Below are 18,278 nucleotides of genomic sequence, written 5' to 3' on the forward strand. Positions count from 1 at the left end.
TGAGCTAACCTTCAGACCACAGCCAAGGCACAAAAGGGATGGTGGGTGTATTCCTCATTCCCCCATCTGCTGTGCATTGGATGTGGTAGAGAGCATTGTGTGGTAAGATGTACACACACAAAGACCAGCCGTGAGCTGATTGGGCTCTCAGTGTTCGAACAGGTTCTACCCTCACAAATCACAAAAGCTCAAATGCCTTCTGTTATTTTAAAAATAAAACACAATATTGAGAGGTGTCTACAATGTGCAGATTGGTGAGCTGAATCCTTAGGACTTGTGGAGAAGAGCAGAGAGGAGGAAGAAGGAGAAATGAATGCTGAACTATATAGTCTAGTCCTTCTCCACTTCCATTAAAACCTTCAAGTGCCTTTTCCCCAAATGACTGTACGTGGTCCAGCAGCAGAGGTTAGAGAAACCACTTCAATTACCATAGACACAACATAAGACAACGTTGTAACTGTGCTTTCTGAAAACACTTATGAGTCCATGTCCACATCATGGTATTTGCTCCTTTATAAAATACTAAATTTCAAACCAGCTTTGTGTGTGTGTGTGTGTGTGTGTGTGTGCGCACGCGCGTGTTGTGCTGAAGACAGAACCTCAGGACCCTGGACTGACTTCACAAGCAGTCTTCTCTTGAAGCTTCCCCAGCCTGAAACTGAAAGTGATATTTGGCTTTTTTGTCTTTGTTCTTTGAACATTTTTTTTTCTCTTGTCCTAGGTTGGTTTTGTCTTTAAAAAAAAAAAAAAAAAGCCAATCTCATAGTATACTGAAAAAAATATCTTATGTCAAAGCAGAACATTAGAATATTAAGATTATTTCTACATTTCATTAATTTAAATAAATTTTATTCTATTTTATTCTAAATCTTACACTACTTAGGGAGTCTGAAAACCTCAGTGTTAAAAACTGGGATCAGTGGCTTCAGAGGCAGCTGAGAGAAGAAACAGCTGAAAAATAATTTCTTTCTAAGTTACCTTTGGTTTCTTTAAAAATTTTGGCTTGCAGATCTGATTTTCAGTCATTATCTTTGTAAAGCCGGAAAGACATAATCTTGACAAGGGCAGTTTTCATGGCCAGTGAACAAGACTGGCTCTATGGTCTGAGGACATTAACATATGGGAAGGGTCTTCTGCAGTCTCCAAACACTGACAACACTTTCTTACAATCTGTGTGTGGGACTAATTGTTACTTAGACGTATTTTAATTGAATTATTTTTTTCCCAGAAATACCTTCAGAAACCAACAGTAATGGGGTCTCCATTGGCAAGTTAAGGTCTGCTTTCTCCTTCCCCCTAACTGAATCTGAGATCCCCCAGATTCTCCTCATAACAGCAGTGTTCAGTCATGTTTGCAGACTTTCTGGCCTGGCCTCATTCAACCCCAGATGTGTCCCAAGAGGTCTGGCTCTGAATGACTCCTTAGGTAACCAATCAGGAGCCTCGTCCTGGGAGTCCATCACTCCTTTCTTGGTCAGAAAAGGTGTTTCATTAAAAAGAAAAAAAGGCTGCAGTTAATATTCACATTGGAATGGCCTCTGTGGTATTTTTAAATTCATCAAGTCTTTATTAGTTTAAAAGCATGCTGGAGGCTTTTCCAGATGCACTGACAAAAGAAGAAAGAGGAAGGAAGGAAGAGGAGGAGGAGGAAGAAAAGGAGGGGAAAGAGGAGGAGAAGGAAAGATTGATTGGTGTAGTTGTATCATTAAGCTTTCTAATGTCTCTGAATTAAATCCTAAACAAATTACTCAGCATGGATTCTATCAGGAAAATCTGACAAGATACAGTAGCAACTAATGTGAAAAGATCAACTTTTGAGCACATAATTGTTACATAAAAAATAGTATATACGTAAAGACTGGAAAGATTTTAAAAAATAATTTAAGTAAATGCCGAGGGCAATTAGATTTTTACAAAATAATTTAAATAAATGCTGTGGGCAATTTGTTTCTCAACCCTGCTGGGACTGTTCTCAAAATCCAGCTGTGTTCACCAAACCTCAAAAGTGCTGACTGCAGTGTGGCTCTAATAGATTTAAAAGATGAATTAACATATTAACCAATTACTTTCACCGAAACTATGCCAAGAAGTATTTGTGCTTTAATTATGCAGATAATAAAGACGGCTTGATAGTTATGTTTCTAATAGAGTAATGCCCTTTGAAAATAGCACTTTAGTGTGCTAACATAAAGAAGGCAGTGGCCTTGGAGCTAAAAGCAAATGCTGTAGCTTGCCTGCCCTGTTCTCAGGACTGGCTATTGTCCCACAGTTGTCCCTGCTCAGTAGTTAACACCAGCTCATAAAACTCTCAGCAACTAGGTCATTAACACCTTCCCACCTTCCAATGGCACCAGGTCACACTCATGCTGACTCTGCTTCCCATGGAGGGGAAATGCAAGACTTTAAAACTTAAAGCCATTTGTTTACATGTCTCAGCTGTTTCTGACAGACAATGAAAACACAGGCACTCATCTGCACTAGTATTCGAGGGAAGAAAAGGAAAGCCACACTATAAATTATTACTGATAGTAGCATTGTTCTTACTAACAGAAAGAAGACTAACATCTTGCTGCACTTTCTAATCGGGGGAAGAAAAATTAACCTTTTACCTAATTATTCACTTTCTGCACAGAGATATTGGGAGATAACTTTGTTAAGTTTGTTAAGTTTGGGGTTTCGCCAATGTAACTAATATGATATCTAATGAATCTGACAGATGGATGTCAAGACTGTCAACAAATGAATATGAAAAACAGACATGAATGTAGGTAGGGTGTGGAAAGAGAGTGGTCTACAATCAGACACATGAGAGGTGATTTGAGGTTGTGCCAGGCAGGCAAGGAGAGACTGACCCAACAGGGAGGAAGGTGCCACGTGGTCCTCTAACACTGGTCCTCTAACACTGGTCCAGGAGGATTGGCCCTGACCCCTTACTGCTCAGTTTAACAGTTCTGTCAACAATGTGGCCAAAGCAAGAAGCTTGAAGCAGAATGACTCTAACAGTGCATGATTACCATCAGAAGCAGGTTCCCTCTTAAGAATTTAATTAAGATAGAAAGTGTGGGTGTTTGTGAAATTGTTTCTTTCTCAAGGCATTGAGAACCAAGAGTAAACCTTTCAGGTCAGGTATCCCAAAGTCTGAGAAAGTCAAGAGTTGCCCACTGGATTGAAAAAAGCACTCAACAAACATTTCCAGGCTGCCTGTGGTCATTGAAAGGTAGAATCAACTCAGAGAGAACATGCCTTAAGGACAAAGTAAAGTTATCAACCAAATAAGTACAGTTTTGTGTGTGTGTGTGTGTGTGTGTAATTTAGAGGCCTGGCACATTCAAGAAACTGGTTTGGTCAAGAAAGGAAGGAAGGAAGGAAGGAAGGAAGGAAGGAAGGAAAGAAGGAAGGAAGGAAGGAAGGAAGGAAGGAAGGAAGGAAAGAAGAAAGGAAGGAAGGAAGGAAGGAAGGATGGTGAGCTTTTTTTTTTTTTAAAGAAAAACAAATTTAAGAGTTGAAACCAGAAAGGCAAAGGCAAATGTCGAAGGAGCTGTGCGTAGGCATACCCCAATGAGTGATGTTAGCATAGAGAGAAAGGCCACCCACCTAGAAATGGGCATTCTGTTGGGCAGTGGAGGTTGATTCTCATTCCAGTGCTTACTAAGTGTCCCACTATAGCAGTGTCCGAGGAATTGAGTTCATGCACAGGTTTTCTAAGTGTATCATAATAGCAATCTATAAATGTCTCATGCAGGAAACTAGAAATATGCATAAAGCAGATCGGGCTCTACTAGCTTAGAGCACATTTGTAAAAGTCTCAGTATCAAGAATGTGGCTCAGAAGGTAAAGTGCTTGTCAGGCAAGCAAGACAACCTGAGTGCTTATGCCCAGAACATGCATAAAAGCCAGATGCTGTAACACAGGTCTCTGTAACCCAGCATGCCTCTTTGAGTTGATGATCAGAGAAGATAAGAGAATTCTTAGAGGCTCACAGGACAGCTAGACTGGTGTATGTAGCAGCAAACAGCAGGAGAGGCCTTTCCTTAAACAGGGGAGAAGGCAAGGACCAACATCTCAGGCTGCGCTTTTACTGCCACAATGCTCTGTGATACACAAGTATAAACAAGCACACATACAGGTGCATGTGTATACAAATATGCACACATACATGTACACAGGCATGTGAGCACATATACACATAGGTATTCAGAACTGCATATGTACTCACGCACACATGTATATATGCACATGCATATGTGCATATACATACACAAAGGTATATAAATATGTGCATGCACACACAAATACACACAGAAGCACATATATATTATATATATGTGTGTGTGCACTTGCACATACATGCAATATACGCAATCTTATAAGTTCAGAAAGAAAAACCATTTATTTCATTAACACCTTAAAAAGCCATAGAAATAGACATTTTGATTTTCCCTCTGAATTTAACCATTTGATGAACATGAATAGCAATAAGTCAAAATGAGCTGTCTCCAAATCCAAAGATTAATGACCAAAACAAGAAGAAATCAACACAAAATCATAGCCTGGCAGAACGCAGCACAACAGAGACAGGGAAAGTTCTAGTCTAAACAAGGGGTGTGTGACTTCACCAGAGTAGCTAACGCTGAGTGAGGGTGTGTCAACTTGATCCTGCTCATCCTTGCTTTCCTTATTTGGACATTATAATCTGGGAGACAGGGATGGCTTCAGACAGCCCACCATGTCTCTGAGATTACGTGCAGAATGATGCCCATATGTAATGCTGGCATGGATGGTACTTTGATCGAATTCTCAAAGAAAGCCAAGACTCTCCTAAAGCTTGAGTTTGGGCACAGCAGTTGCATGTGCTCAGAAGACATCAGAAGCAATAGGCAGAGATTCAGTAGGATGTCAGAATTAGAAACAGATTTAAGACCCGCAGCAGAGGAGGAAGTGGTGCAGACAGACATTAGTCACAAGTGGGATTTCTCTGGAAGATTTTAGAAAGAACAAGACATGAGGTCGGGAGACAAGCTTAGTATCGAGATGATGAATGAAATGTGAAGGCTTTGGGTTTGACAGTTGGGAGAAGAGCGAAATGAGAGACACGTTCTAGAAATGGAGAGGAAGGCAAGTGTGAGGAGGAGGTGACAGGCAGCAGTGGGCATCCCCTTAGTTAGAGTTCAAACAGAAGGGAGATATTTGTACAAGACTCACTTAACATGTTGATGTCAAATTCCAGACAGCTGTTTTGGAGTCAGTGGGTTTAGCAATGGAGAGACGCTGAGGGATGTGGAGTTACTTAAAAATTAGCTTGTCTGTCAGAGCAGTTAGCTAAGAAGGAAGAAAGGACCACAGGGGCAAGAGAAATACAAAACCTTTCATAAATTATTTTTGGTCAAAACCACTGCACCTCTCTGTATGCGTCCCACTCCCATCAGCCCCCACCTGTCTAGTAGTGGCAGCAGAAGAAAGGACAGTGATGGTGTGACATCACAGGACAGGAACACTGCTGCTAACACCCACGTGTGGACCAGAGGCTTCCACTGACGTAACAGCTGATGAGAGACACGGCCCAGGGTTCTGCATCTGCTACTTATACGCATGCGGGGACGGAGTAGTCTGCAGTCCACAGCGGGCCGCAGCTCTGCCGTGGCTACAGGAATGGAAGGTGCTTTAAGGACAGCAAGTAATAAGTATTCTGCGGGAAGTAAAGATGAAACAAAGACAAGAACACAAAGTACAACGGAATAAAGGTTTACAACGTGGTGCGGGGCGGGAGGGGGATAAAACAAAAATGTATTTGAGTAACTTTTAAACTTTGTTATATTTTTTTCTAATTAAAAAAATATTTTTACCCGGCGGTGGTGATGAATGCCTTTAATCCCAGCACTCAAGAGTCAGAGGCAGATGGGTCTCTATGAGTTGGATGCCAACCTGGTCTATAGGGTCACTGCTAGTCAGGACTACACAGAGAAGCCCCGTCTCAAAAGCTTTACGTACGTGCATGCGCACAGATACTTTTGTGTCTATGAGTGTTCTGACTAGATGCACCACATGCCTGTCTGGTGCCTTTGGAGGCCAGGAGGCAACACTGGATCTCTGGGACTAGAATTACAGACTGTTTAGAGCTACCATATGTGCACTGGGAACTCACCCTGAATCCTCCTCAAGAGCAGCAAGTGCTTTTGACTGCTGAGTTACATCTTTAACATATATGAAAATACACATACATATACAGAAAAGCAAAATTCAGCAAGAATCAGATTGGGGAATCTACAAAATCTAAATTGAAAGAGAGTTAGGAGAAATGTTATCCAGTATTTCTACACCCAGCTAAACTGTCAAGCACATTTAAAGACAGCTAACACATTCACTGGTAAAGACTCACAAACACATCTGTTTGTGAGACAGTCTGGTGGGTTCAACCTTTAGGTCCCACATGGTAGGTGAGAGCTGGCTCTAACCAGTTGAACTCACACAAGTCCATGCACTCTTTGATATACTATAATAACAATAAAAAATAGCACTCTGGGTATCTACAGAACATTTTTTAATAAAAAACATTCCCTGATTAATTTGACAAACAAATAGAAACCAAAACAGAATGTTAAGAAGGCCAGCATTAGCACAGGAAGCTGGTGGCATAGACGGAGAGACTCTATTTGCCTGGAAATTTAGTTTAGAAATGCGGATAAAATGTCACAGTAAAGAAGAGCCTTATAAAAGAGAGGCTCATAACTATTTGATGACAGGATTCTTATACCTTTATATACACACATACACATATAATACATATGTGTATATGTATGTACATATATAAATATCTATACATATGCATACTTACCTGTAGTTACTATAACTTTAATTCTAAAAGTGTTAAAGATCTACTTTTGAAACACATAGAAATGCAAACTATGGGAACAAAGAAGTCCTAACTAAATTCAAGTACAGTATTGTATAAATCAACCTCACCCTGTGTCTTTGCATTGCCCTGGGAGCCATCAGGGCAACAGCCTCCAGTGCTTCTCGCCATGGGTGGCTCCCTTGCTCCCTTAACCAACTAAGCTTTATCTAAGCTGACTTACATTTAAGCGAGGTTTTGTTTCCCAAAACCATTTTGGGTAATGTTTAATGATCGTACTATCAAAGTAGAATTTAAAGTTGAAGTACATGATTGAGAGGTTTAATGACTGTGACCAGAAGTGAATTAAGACAGTATTCAGTAAAGTTACTTAACATTGCAACAGATACAATGTGGCAAGGATCTCGGAACCTATACTAGAATGTGACAGCATAAATACCCAGTCCAGTGTCCTGCAGGAAGTGCATCTGCTGCGTGCTCACTCTGTTCCCGATCCCGCTGTCACACTTACATTCAGGACTGGGCCTCTCATGCTTGCTCATTCATAAGCAGAGAAGCTTTGTTGGGGTCTCTTAGACCATGTGTACACACTGACTACTTTCTAAGAAATGCCATGTTAATCTCAAAGTAAAAGTTGCATTTTAGAAACTGTAAACCAAAACAAATAATTTTTAAAACCCCACAAATAAAAAAAAGTTAAAATTTAAGAGTAAAGATATTTAAGCTTTTGTCCCGACTCAGAAAGGGGTCTGGATCACTGTAGTTCACTCTCCCGGGGTCAGATCCTCGAGTCCATGTGGGTAAGAGATTGTCTTCCTAAGACAGAAATGTAAAATCACACAAACCAGACTAGACGATCTTTATATTATAGAAAGTACCAGTGCCTTTTAAAACATGCTTTTCATGATACTAATTTACACACTTAAAGGAAGGAGGCCCTCCCAGTGACAGGAGAGTCCTGAAGAGCAAGAGCGTGACCACAGTATGGCCGGAGGTGTGACTATCGGGCGAGTCTCAACACAGGGAAAGTTCTGGTTCAGGCAATGGTCCCGTGATGAAGCAGAGACGGAGTCGATTTGGTTTAGTCATTAGATCCTAAAATGAAGACTGAAGAGACACGACTTGAAGCTGAAATGTAGCTATTTTAGAAGTGACATAAGGAAGTAGAATCAGAAAACATTAAGTGCTCCAAAGAGCTCAAAGACTATGTGCCTGAATTATGCTGTCTTAGAAGGGGGTGGGGTGGGGAAGTGGCTTCCAGGAAATGGTGCTAGGAAAACTGGCTATATGCATGCAGAAGTGAGAAGTTAGAAACATCCTTAAATTAATTGCAAAAATTAGCTCAAAGAAGGACAGGAGCCAAACAGTAAGCACTTACAGCCTGAAACTCTTAAACAGGAGGAGGCCTTCATTACAATGGATTTGGTAAAGAACCACTTAGCCCTGAGGCTGAAAATAGGTGAATGTGGTTGTATAGAAATGAAATCACACATGCATTGAAAACCACAACTGACAGTAAGAGGCAACCGCAAGACAGGAGGAAGGACCAGCTAATCACAGACAAGGGGCTGGTATCCATGATACACGAAAAATCCCTACAACTTTATGTCAAAGCAAAGCTGGGCTGAAACCCACCCACTTGGGAGGTTGAGGAAGAGGACCCAAGTTTAAGGCCTGATTGGTCTACAGGATGAGTTCAAGTTCAGTCTGGGTACTTAGTGGAACCTTGTTTCAAAATAGAAAGTTAAAAAAAAAGGGGGGGGGGCAGAAGAGAATTCATTCAGTAAAGTGCTAAACACAGGGACCTAAGTTGGGTCCTCAGAATGCATGTTAAAAAATAAACCGAGCAGAGTTAACTCATGCCTGTAGCCTCAGCACTGGGAAGAGGGAGGCTTGGAACCAGCTAGTCAGTCAGCCTACTTGATAGGTTCCAGGCCAGTGAAAGATCTTGCCTAACAACAACAGCAGCAGCAACAACAACAACAACAAAAGATGAGGGTGCCCAGCGCCTGAGGAAGGACACTCAAGGTTGTCCTCTGGCCTCCATACGTGTGCACACACATGTGTTCACATACATAAGAGACCGAGACATTTCTCTGATGATGATTTACATGTGGTTAATAAGCAGATGAAGTTAGTTAACATTGCTCATTACCAGGAAAATATTAAAAAAAACAACAACGATGAGATGTCATTGTGTGCCTAGTAGGACAGTTACTATCACCAAACAAAGTAACAAATGTGAGCCAGCAGGTGAAGAGACTGGAACCCTGAACATTGTCTCTGGGGATAACAAACCAGTGCAGCTGTTAGAGAGAAGAACACAGAAGTCCCTCAGAACATTGAAACAGAATTAGGACATGAGTTAGCAAGCCTCCCTGGTACACACCAGAAAAAATGAAAGCAGAAAGTCAAAGAAATATCTGTTTATACGCACTCAGTAGCAGCTGCATTCATGATAGCTAAAAGGGAAAAAGCAGCTCAACTGTCCAGCAGTGGCTGAATGGAAAATCAAAGTGTGGTGTAAATAAAGAAGTATTATTCAGCCTCAAGAAGAAGGAAATCTTGACACATGCTATTATATGAATGGACATTATGAGGACAGCATGCTGGGTGCCACACAGTCCCAAGGGGACAAGCACAGCACAAGGAGACCTCAGCAGCCAGATCTGTAAGGACAAAGTAGAAAGGCAGTTGGTAGAGTGAGTAGAGTTACCTCTGTGTCATTCTGAATAAGGTTCTGCAGATGGTGAGGGCCGCAGAATGTTGGACATGTTTCATGCCCCTAAACTGTGCACCTAGCAGTGGTTATAATGGTGAATTTTATACTAATATTTTAAACAGAATTTTAAAGAGGGCACTCGTTTCTTTTTCTTCAAATAAAACCTGTGCCTCTTCTGGGTTTCCATTTCTTGATGTTGCATCATATTATTCTCAGTTGTAAAAAGTCAGACACCTGGCCTCATCCTGGGTACCACCTCCCACCCACCTAAGCCCATGTCACCATTCCACAAGTGCTTACAGAGCCAAGATAGGCTGGTGCTTCTCCTTGCATAGTGTCTTGGGCTTATGCTCACTGCATCTGTGCCATGACACCATGTATTGGTGTGTGTGTGTGTGTGTGTGTGTGTGTGTGTGTGTGTGTCTGCCAGTCTCTCTATAACCAACAACTTCAAATCACATTAAAATTATATATAAGGCTTAGATAAGTATGCATTTGTGGTACGTGTATATATGTGCATATTCAGGGAAGGTATATGCCCACACCTCTGCTTATGGAAGCCAGAGGTCAACAGTGGATATTTTTCCTTATTGCTCTCCGAGTTATTTTTGAGACTGGGTCTCTCCCTGAGCCTGGAGCTTACCAGTTTGGTGAGACTGGTTGGCTAGCAAGTCCCATAATCTCTGCCTTTCTGTGTTGAGACTTCAGGTGTATGCAACCTATGAGTATGTTTGGGGTAAACTTGGACCCTCAACCTTGTACTGCAGCCATGCACCCACTGATCCCCCACCAAGCCCCAAGACTTTTAATGATTTGATTTTATGCATACATATTTGTCAAAATGGGAGGGTGCAATGTGATCTTTGATGTATATTTTATTTTTAATTGGCATACAGTAATTATATAGCCATTATACACTGGGTCCCATGTGGTGCTTTAGTACATGTGTACAATGTGTAGTAAACTAGTCGGGTTAACTGAAATCCATAACTCCAGATATCTATCATTGTTTGAGTTTGGAACACTCTAAGTGTTCTCTAGAGACTCCTTCGGAATGATTTCTGTCGAGCATTTTATCCCGCTGTGCTGGAGAACATTAGAAGGGCATCCCTGTTAGCCCTTTCCTCTCTACTCCCCTCTCCCAGACTTATTCGAGACTCTGGTATCACTATTCTAGTCTCTACTCCTGTGGGGTCAATGTCCCATCTGCTACATGTGAGAAAGCATGTTATTTGTCTTTTTACTTTCTGGATGAATGCCTTTGTGTCTGTGTGTCTTGCTGTGTGTATCTGTGTGTGAGCGTGTAGATTTGTGTGTCTGTGTGTAAGCATGCATGCATGTTGTCTCTGTGTGTCTTTGTGTCTCTGTGTGTGGGCATGCATATGTATGCCTCTGTGTGTGTGTGTGCAGGTATTGTGTGTGTGTGTGTGTGTGTGTGTGTGTGTGTGTGTGTGTGTGTGTGTATTACTGGCCCTTATGCATACTAAGTCAGCATTGTACCTCTCAGCTATACCCCTAAATCCTTCCAGGTAAGCTAGATCATCATCATAGCAACTTCCTCTTGGTCTTCTCTGTTGGGTAATTTTTGCTTCCAATCTTTTAACCTTATAGCAAGAATTCTCATCTTTAGAGTGAAAAACACAGTGTCCCCTTTTCACTCTCTCTGCAGTGCCTTTTCTTTGATGCTAAATATTGTGGCTTACAATTCCTCACTGCTTCTGTAGCCGCAGCTAACATGCTCAATGGTCTGTTGAGTTCCACTCGCCAGACATTCTACAAATTTCCAGGTCTGGAACCTTTTGTATTCCTCTAGCCTTCATGCACCTTTCCTTTCAGTGAACATTCTGCTCAAGTCATTCTTTACCCAGGAAATTTCTGTGATTGATTCCACATCTGGTTTGTAAGTACTTATTGGGACCTAACACTTCTCTACGCTGAGTTTCCAGGGACTGGTCTTCCTCCTGATTAGATCCTGTGTATCCAAGCATGGTTGACACATCTTTGTGAGAGCCTGCTTGCTTGCCTGTCTCAGGTTATGGAAAGAAAATCACGAATGGATGGATGGATGGACAGGTTTGTAGGTACTGCTGTTTCCTCACAGCCAGGGAAGCAACAGTATCACTATTCCTGAGCCCAGTCCTCCAGGCACTCTGCTCAGACCCCCACCCATTCTCTGACACATAATTGATCTGGTCCAATGGCTACCCCTGACGCCCATTAAAATACTAAAACACATGCTGTCCTCCAGGCTCCCCTTCAACACCAATACCACATTTTTTGCCTTTTTATTTCTACTTAATTTTTAATTAGATACTCTCTGTATTTACATTTGAAATGCTATCTCTTCCCCTACCCCACTCCCATCCTCCCTCACCCTCCACTTGTCTTCACAAAGGTGCACTCTCTCCTAATCACCCGCTCCACCCCATTACCTTCACATTCCCCTACATTGGGAAACCATGTCCTCCCTGGACCAAAGACCTCTTTTCACATTGATGCCAGACACTGCTATCTTTTGCTACATATGCAACTGGAGCCATAGGTCTCTCAATGTGTGCTCAATGTTTTGTCTTCCTGACAGTGTCCTTTGCCTTACAGAAGCTTTGCAATTTTATTAGGTCTCATTTGTCGGTTCTTGATCTTAGAGCATAAGCCATTGGTGTTCTGTTCAGAAAAAATTTCCCCTGTGCCAATGGGTTCTAAGCTCTTCCCCACTTTCTCTTCTAATGGTTTCAGTGTACCTGGTTTTATGTGGTGATCTTTTATCCACTTGCACTTGAGCTTTGTACAAGGAGATAAGAAAGGATCAGTTTGCATTCTTCTACATGCTGAGTGCCAGTTGAAACAGCACCATTACTCCAGCGTCTCATTCCTATATAACCTGTTACTTCAGCTGTGTGCTCTCTTGGCTCTCTCCCTTTCTCCCTCCCTCCCTCCCTCCCTCCCTCCCTCCCTCCCTCTCTCTCTCTCTCTCTCTCTCTCTCTCTCTCTCTCTCTCTCTGTGTGTGTGGTGTGTGTGTGTGTCTCGTCTTCCTCTCTTGGTCTCTTTTGTTTATATCCTCTCTGTTTTCCTCTCTCACTCCCTCATCTCTCCTTTCATGGCCACTCAGTCGGCTGTATTCACTACTTTCTCTCCTGTTAGATGTCTCTAGCTATAGTCTCCCTCGAATCTACATAAAAACCTTCCCTCTAACCATACCTTGGAGCAGCTGTGTCTTCCCTCACTGTATGTAATCATCATGAAATGTATACAATCACTACACTAGCAGGGGCTGAACAAACTTCAAAAGACCCAGCCATCAAATCTTAGATATGCAAAGCATGTGGTATGACTGTGTTATCCTATCATATATATGTGGGTTTATTTAGATAACGCACTGTGCTATCCTATCATACCTCTTTTGGTGTAGCTGGGTCTCAGTTCACCAAGAATTGTGGAATAGAAAGGAAACAGACCTGGCCCAGTGTGATAAAATCTAAGTTCCAATGGTTAGAACTGGGATAAGCCAATATTTACCTGTTAGGACTCAAGCAGCCTACATATATAGAAATAAGCTTGAGTTGGACTAAAAGGATTTCTAGTAGTTAGATAAACCCAGTAACCTTGAGAAACCTGCGCAATGGGTTTTCTTTCCCCCTGCCTCCCCGCTCCCTCACCAAAAGTCATTTGCCTTACTGCTGGTAGAAGGGACATGTGACTGAACTGACCTGTACCTAGGGTTTCCTGTCAAAGCCCACCATAGCCTCCAGACTCCTATGTCCCTACTCATGAGTCCTTATACATTTCAAGGCATCCGTGCCAGCATCCATTCTTCCCTCCTACCCTGGCTCCCTTCACCCCCAGCTGAGCTCACCACTTTTTGAGCTGAGCTCACCTTTTCTCCTTGTCTTGCATTTCTGCTCTTCTCTCTTGTTCTCTTGCCTCTCACTGATAGCCCTGGCCATGTTTGGTATGTGCTCCTTTCTCTCTGCTCTGGACTCTTCCAGATTCCTCTGAGTGTTTTCTCTCTTATTCACAATAAAAATCTTTCCCATAAAGGAGAGGCTGTTTCCTCAGTTTCTTTACTGTATGCCCTCAAGTACATTTCCGATATTAAAGAATTCCAAGTTTTAGATTTGGTGTTGACAGTGTAAGTCACAAGCCAACTCTATGCTGTGTACTGAGATTCTCTTTGCTGCATTAAAGTTGAGTATTTAGGAAATCCAGTATGGGCTGACAAATAATGTTCTCTACGACACACACACACACACACACACACACACACACACACACATACACACACATACATACACACACATACCTACACATACACACATACATATACACACACATGCATACACACATATACAACACAAACATACACATATATACATACACACATATACATACATACACACAGACCCACACATACACACATACATATATACATGCATACATACATACGTACATACATACGTACATACATTCAGATGTGAGTACATATGTTTAGAATGTAAATCATAGAGATACTCAAAGCTTCCATCACATTTCTAAGAGCAGTGAGGCAGAAGGAAGAAAGTAAGTCCCTGTTTTTTATCAACAAAATCCCAATATATCAAAGTTATCATTGCATATTCAGTGATTGGAATATAATCAGTCACTCTTGGTTTACTGACTTATAAAAACACAGACTGTCACAGAAATAAAAACTGTGTTATGTACATAGAACAAGTGTGTTGTTTTCTATGGCTTTATGACGTGGCACTGCTAGCTTCCAGCTGACACTTGACAGTCCTTGGATGCCATTCTGAGCATGATTTCTCAAAACAACACTCTCAGAATTGCAAACATCATGCGCATTCTGTGGTATTCTGATTTGGGGAGAAATAAAAGCTTAAATTCATAATGAATGGCTTTTTAAACACGAAATTATAATTACGTGGTGTTGGTTTGTAACGCCCTGCCCCCAATGAAGCAATCTGTATTTTAACTTGTTGGTGGTGAGATGTTTGAGTCCTGCTTTTCTCTGAGAGGTATCTTTAAAGCTGACAGATGCTCCCATGTTTATTAATATCGATCACCATCAGGGATGCAAAGGGAAGATGTGTGCGGAGATTATGTTAATTGAATACATACGATCATAAGCCGCTTTAGCAATAGCTTTGGCTGCGTTCTTCTGAATGTCAGGAATTGTGGAGTTCTCTGCGAATGACAGGACTTTTTTGAGGCTCCCTGTCTGCTGCATCAGCACCATGGTGTCCATATCCTCCAGGCAGTTGGCTATCACTGCGAGTGCTTCTACGTGGAGGTCATTCAGTTCCTAATCATGGAGAACAAACACAGCTTAAAAGTTATCCTTGCAGTTGCTCCAAAGGCTATGACAAAATACTTGACCAAGGCAACTTAAAGGAGAAAGGCTTCAGTCCAGATTACAGTTCCAAGGGGACACAGTCCATCATGGCCGGGAACATAAAAGGCTGGCCACTCACATTACACTGGTGGTCAGGAGTCAGATTGAGAACAGGAAGTGAAGCAAGGCTATAAGCCCTCAAAGCCCACCCCTTGGTGATGTACTTCCTCCCTTGAGGCTCCATTCCCAAAATTTCCACAACCTTGCCAACAGCAACACCATCTGGGAACCAAGTAAACACATGAGACTATGGGGGACATTGCACATTCAAACTTCCACAGTTGCTTAACTTTGTGTTGACAGAGCACAAGAAAGTTGAAGTCCTTATCAAAGACTTATCTTTGCTACCAGCCTCAAGCAAGGGCAGTGACAAAATTCTGGAATGGCCATTGGAAGACTGTTACATCACCTACAAGTGGTCATACTTTGTGGGGCTGCATCAATGTCCTACACAAGGTTACATATGCACTGAATCAGTGTCTGACCTACAGGGCTATTTCTCCCTTAGGATTCACAGGTCCTAGAAGCAAGTCATGGTATTGGAGTGGTCCCTCTTGTCATCACCCTTAATGGCTCTCTGATGAAGCTTTTGCTTTTTGTGTCTGTAACTCCTGGTCCAGAGATCTTATTTCCAATGGAAGGGATATTTCCACCAGGGCATACAACAAATGATTCCAATGAGTTAGAAGTTAAGGCTACCATATGACACCTTGGGCTCCCTGCTCTCCAAATCAATAAGCAAAGAAGACAGTTGGGTTGCCAATAAAAACGAAGGAGGTCTAGAAAATACAAGGTCCCTAGTGTGTCTCTTGGTATCACAATACTTGTGATTAGAGCCACTAGGAAGAACAATTCCCCAGACTGTTAGAAATGTGTAATGAATGGCCCAGTGTGGTGATGTATGTCATAATACCAGCAATTAGGAAGAAATGGTTGATGCAAGTCCCAGACCAGCTGGGGCTACACTGTGAGACTCTGTCTCAACACATGCACACACACATACACACACACACACACACACACACACACACACACACACACACTCCAAAACCAAATAGGCAAACAAACTTGCCATGACTCAGTTTATTCTAGTCTTCATCAATGAAGATGAGTCACGAGTTAAAAGCTTCCTCTAACCAGGGAAGGCTTTTGCTGAGGGCAAATAAAAGGAGGTAATGATGGATGTCAGTCATTCCCTAGCGTTTCTTCTTCATCAGGTAGGGATGCTTATGCACATGTCTTCTTGTGTCCATGCATCTAAACACATAACTTTGTTTTGTTCTCTCTTGTCCTCTCATCGTACAACTTGAGATGGTTAATTGTAATTTATTATTTTATTTTCATTACTTTTACATCATAGGATCTAAGTTTCTGAAGTTAAGAAGAATAAATGTCACCTATTAAACTTGTACTCATTCTAGGGTAAGGTGTGGTGTATTTTCTGATGGACACGAGATGGTTGCTTCATCTTAGATGGATGTATGATTTTGTCCTTGATTTTTTTAAGAGTATAATTTAACATTAAGAATGATGAAGACAGGGCCTGGTCTTCATTCCTTTTATGCTAGAATGCAGGAGGCAGAGGCAGGTGTATCTCCGAATTAGAGGCCAGTCTGGTCTACATAATTAGCTAGTCAAGCTACTCAGCAGTACAAGAGACACTCTGTCTTTATTCAGAAAACAGAGGGAGGAATAAGGGGAGGTGACAAAATTAAAGCAGCAGCCTAGAAAAATTGAAAGCAATTCATTAATTCCATGCCTAACTACAACCAAGTAAACAAATCATAGGACTGGTAAAAAATGGTCATATTAAAAATCATTACATAAACCATGGGCTTTGAGTAGCTCTCCATGGAAGTCTTCCTTTATGCTGTTTTGTGCTTCTTCCAATAATAGATTGTACACTTTTATGCTCATTGTAACTAGTAAGATCTTAATGCACACTATCAAACCTTATTTAAAAAAGCCAAGCAATGACAAAAATGTATTCGTATACTTTTATGCAAAAATGCTTGAAATTTGTACATTTATCTCTGTTTTTTAAAAAATAAAGTTCTTCAATTAAAAAAATAGACTGTACACAAGTTTTGATATTTTAATTCTTTGCAGTTCATGCATTAGGAATATACTGTAGGAGTATAGGGAGCTCACTCAGTCCATGAGGTTACTGTGGCCTTGAGCACACATGTGCATGTGACCCCAGCGCTGGCGATGCTGAGACAGGAGGATGCCTGGGACTTACTGGCCTGCCAGTCTACCTGAGTTTGTCAGCTCCAGGTTCAGTGAGACACACTATCTCCGGTAATAAAGGGGAAAGCAATTGAGAAAAACACCTGGTGTTGATCACAGGCCTCAACATACATGTGCCCACTGACCCCATGTGCACACAAACACACATAGACACATGAAACCAGGAAACATACACACAAACAGAAAATATTGTAACTTGAGTTGCATTTATAGTGCTTTTTGAATGATCATTACTAGCATAAAGAAATATAATTTGTAATGAATTAACTTATTTTGCCACCTTGAGAAATCTATTTAACAGCTGAAGTGGATCTTCCTGTCCTGTTTGGGCTTTCTGATTTTCAAGTCTGTTTCCGAGTTTTAAGTTTTTGAGAACTTGTATTTTTAAAGACTTATTTATTTTATGTCTGTGAGTACACTACAGCTGTCTTGAGACACACCAGAAGAGGACATCGGATCCCATTATAGATGGTTGTGAGCCACCATGTGGTTGCTGGGAATTGAGCTCGGGACTCAGGCATTGAACTCTGGAAGAGCAGTCAGTGCTCCTAACTGCTAAGCCATCTCTCTAGGGTAGCCTTCTTTTGTATTGGCCTCATTATTCTGATGAGAAGTTTCAGTGCATAGGAAACATAATGCACAACCCTTTGAGCCTTGTGCCCAGCCTAGATGGGAGTGCGACAGGGACTTTCATATTTTGTTCTCTGTATTTTTACGTTTTTCTAAATAAAATATCCATATTAGTTCTGAAAATTCTCACTTTCTGTGAACATTTGAACGTTCTGTGATTACAGACAGGTATTTAATCTGTCAGCCTCATGGTCTCACATCTGTTAAACGAGATTAATGATGCAATAATTACATATGGTATATAATGTATATCAATATGTACAATGATATAAATATGAGATGTTTATATGATGTATGTTATACAGAACATATATAAACCTACATAGATGTATCTAACATATAGATACAATATGTATTATATAGCTATTATGTATAATGATGTAATTATTGTTATTTTATAGTTTATTATACTTTGACAGAAATAAGAAGATAATAA

General features: G+C 41.2%; 1 protein-coding gene across 3 annotated transcripts in view; it reads right to left on the bottom strand.

Annotated features, from left to right (window-relative positions):
* Nucleotides 1-18,278, bottom strand: part of ARMC3 (armadillo repeat containing 3) — a gene marked incomplete at both ends in the record, with an annotated part of 75,469 nt that overhangs the window by 39,427 nt on the left and 17,764 nt on the right. For all 3 annotated transcript variants that reach the window (XM_080917740.1, XM_080917738.1, XM_080917739.1), the window contains one exon: nt 14,689-14,872. In XM_080917740.1, coding sequence (XP_080773866.1) covers nt 14,689-14,872 — 184 coding nt within the window. The remainder of the gene's footprint in view (nt 1-14,688; nt 14,873-18,278) is intronic.

Source organism: Micromys minutus (genome assembly GCF_963924665.1).
Source record: "Micromys minutus genome assembly, chromosome: 6".
NCBI classification, from domain to species: domain Eukaryota; kingdom Metazoa; phylum Chordata; class Mammalia; order Rodentia; family Muridae; genus Micromys; species Micromys minutus.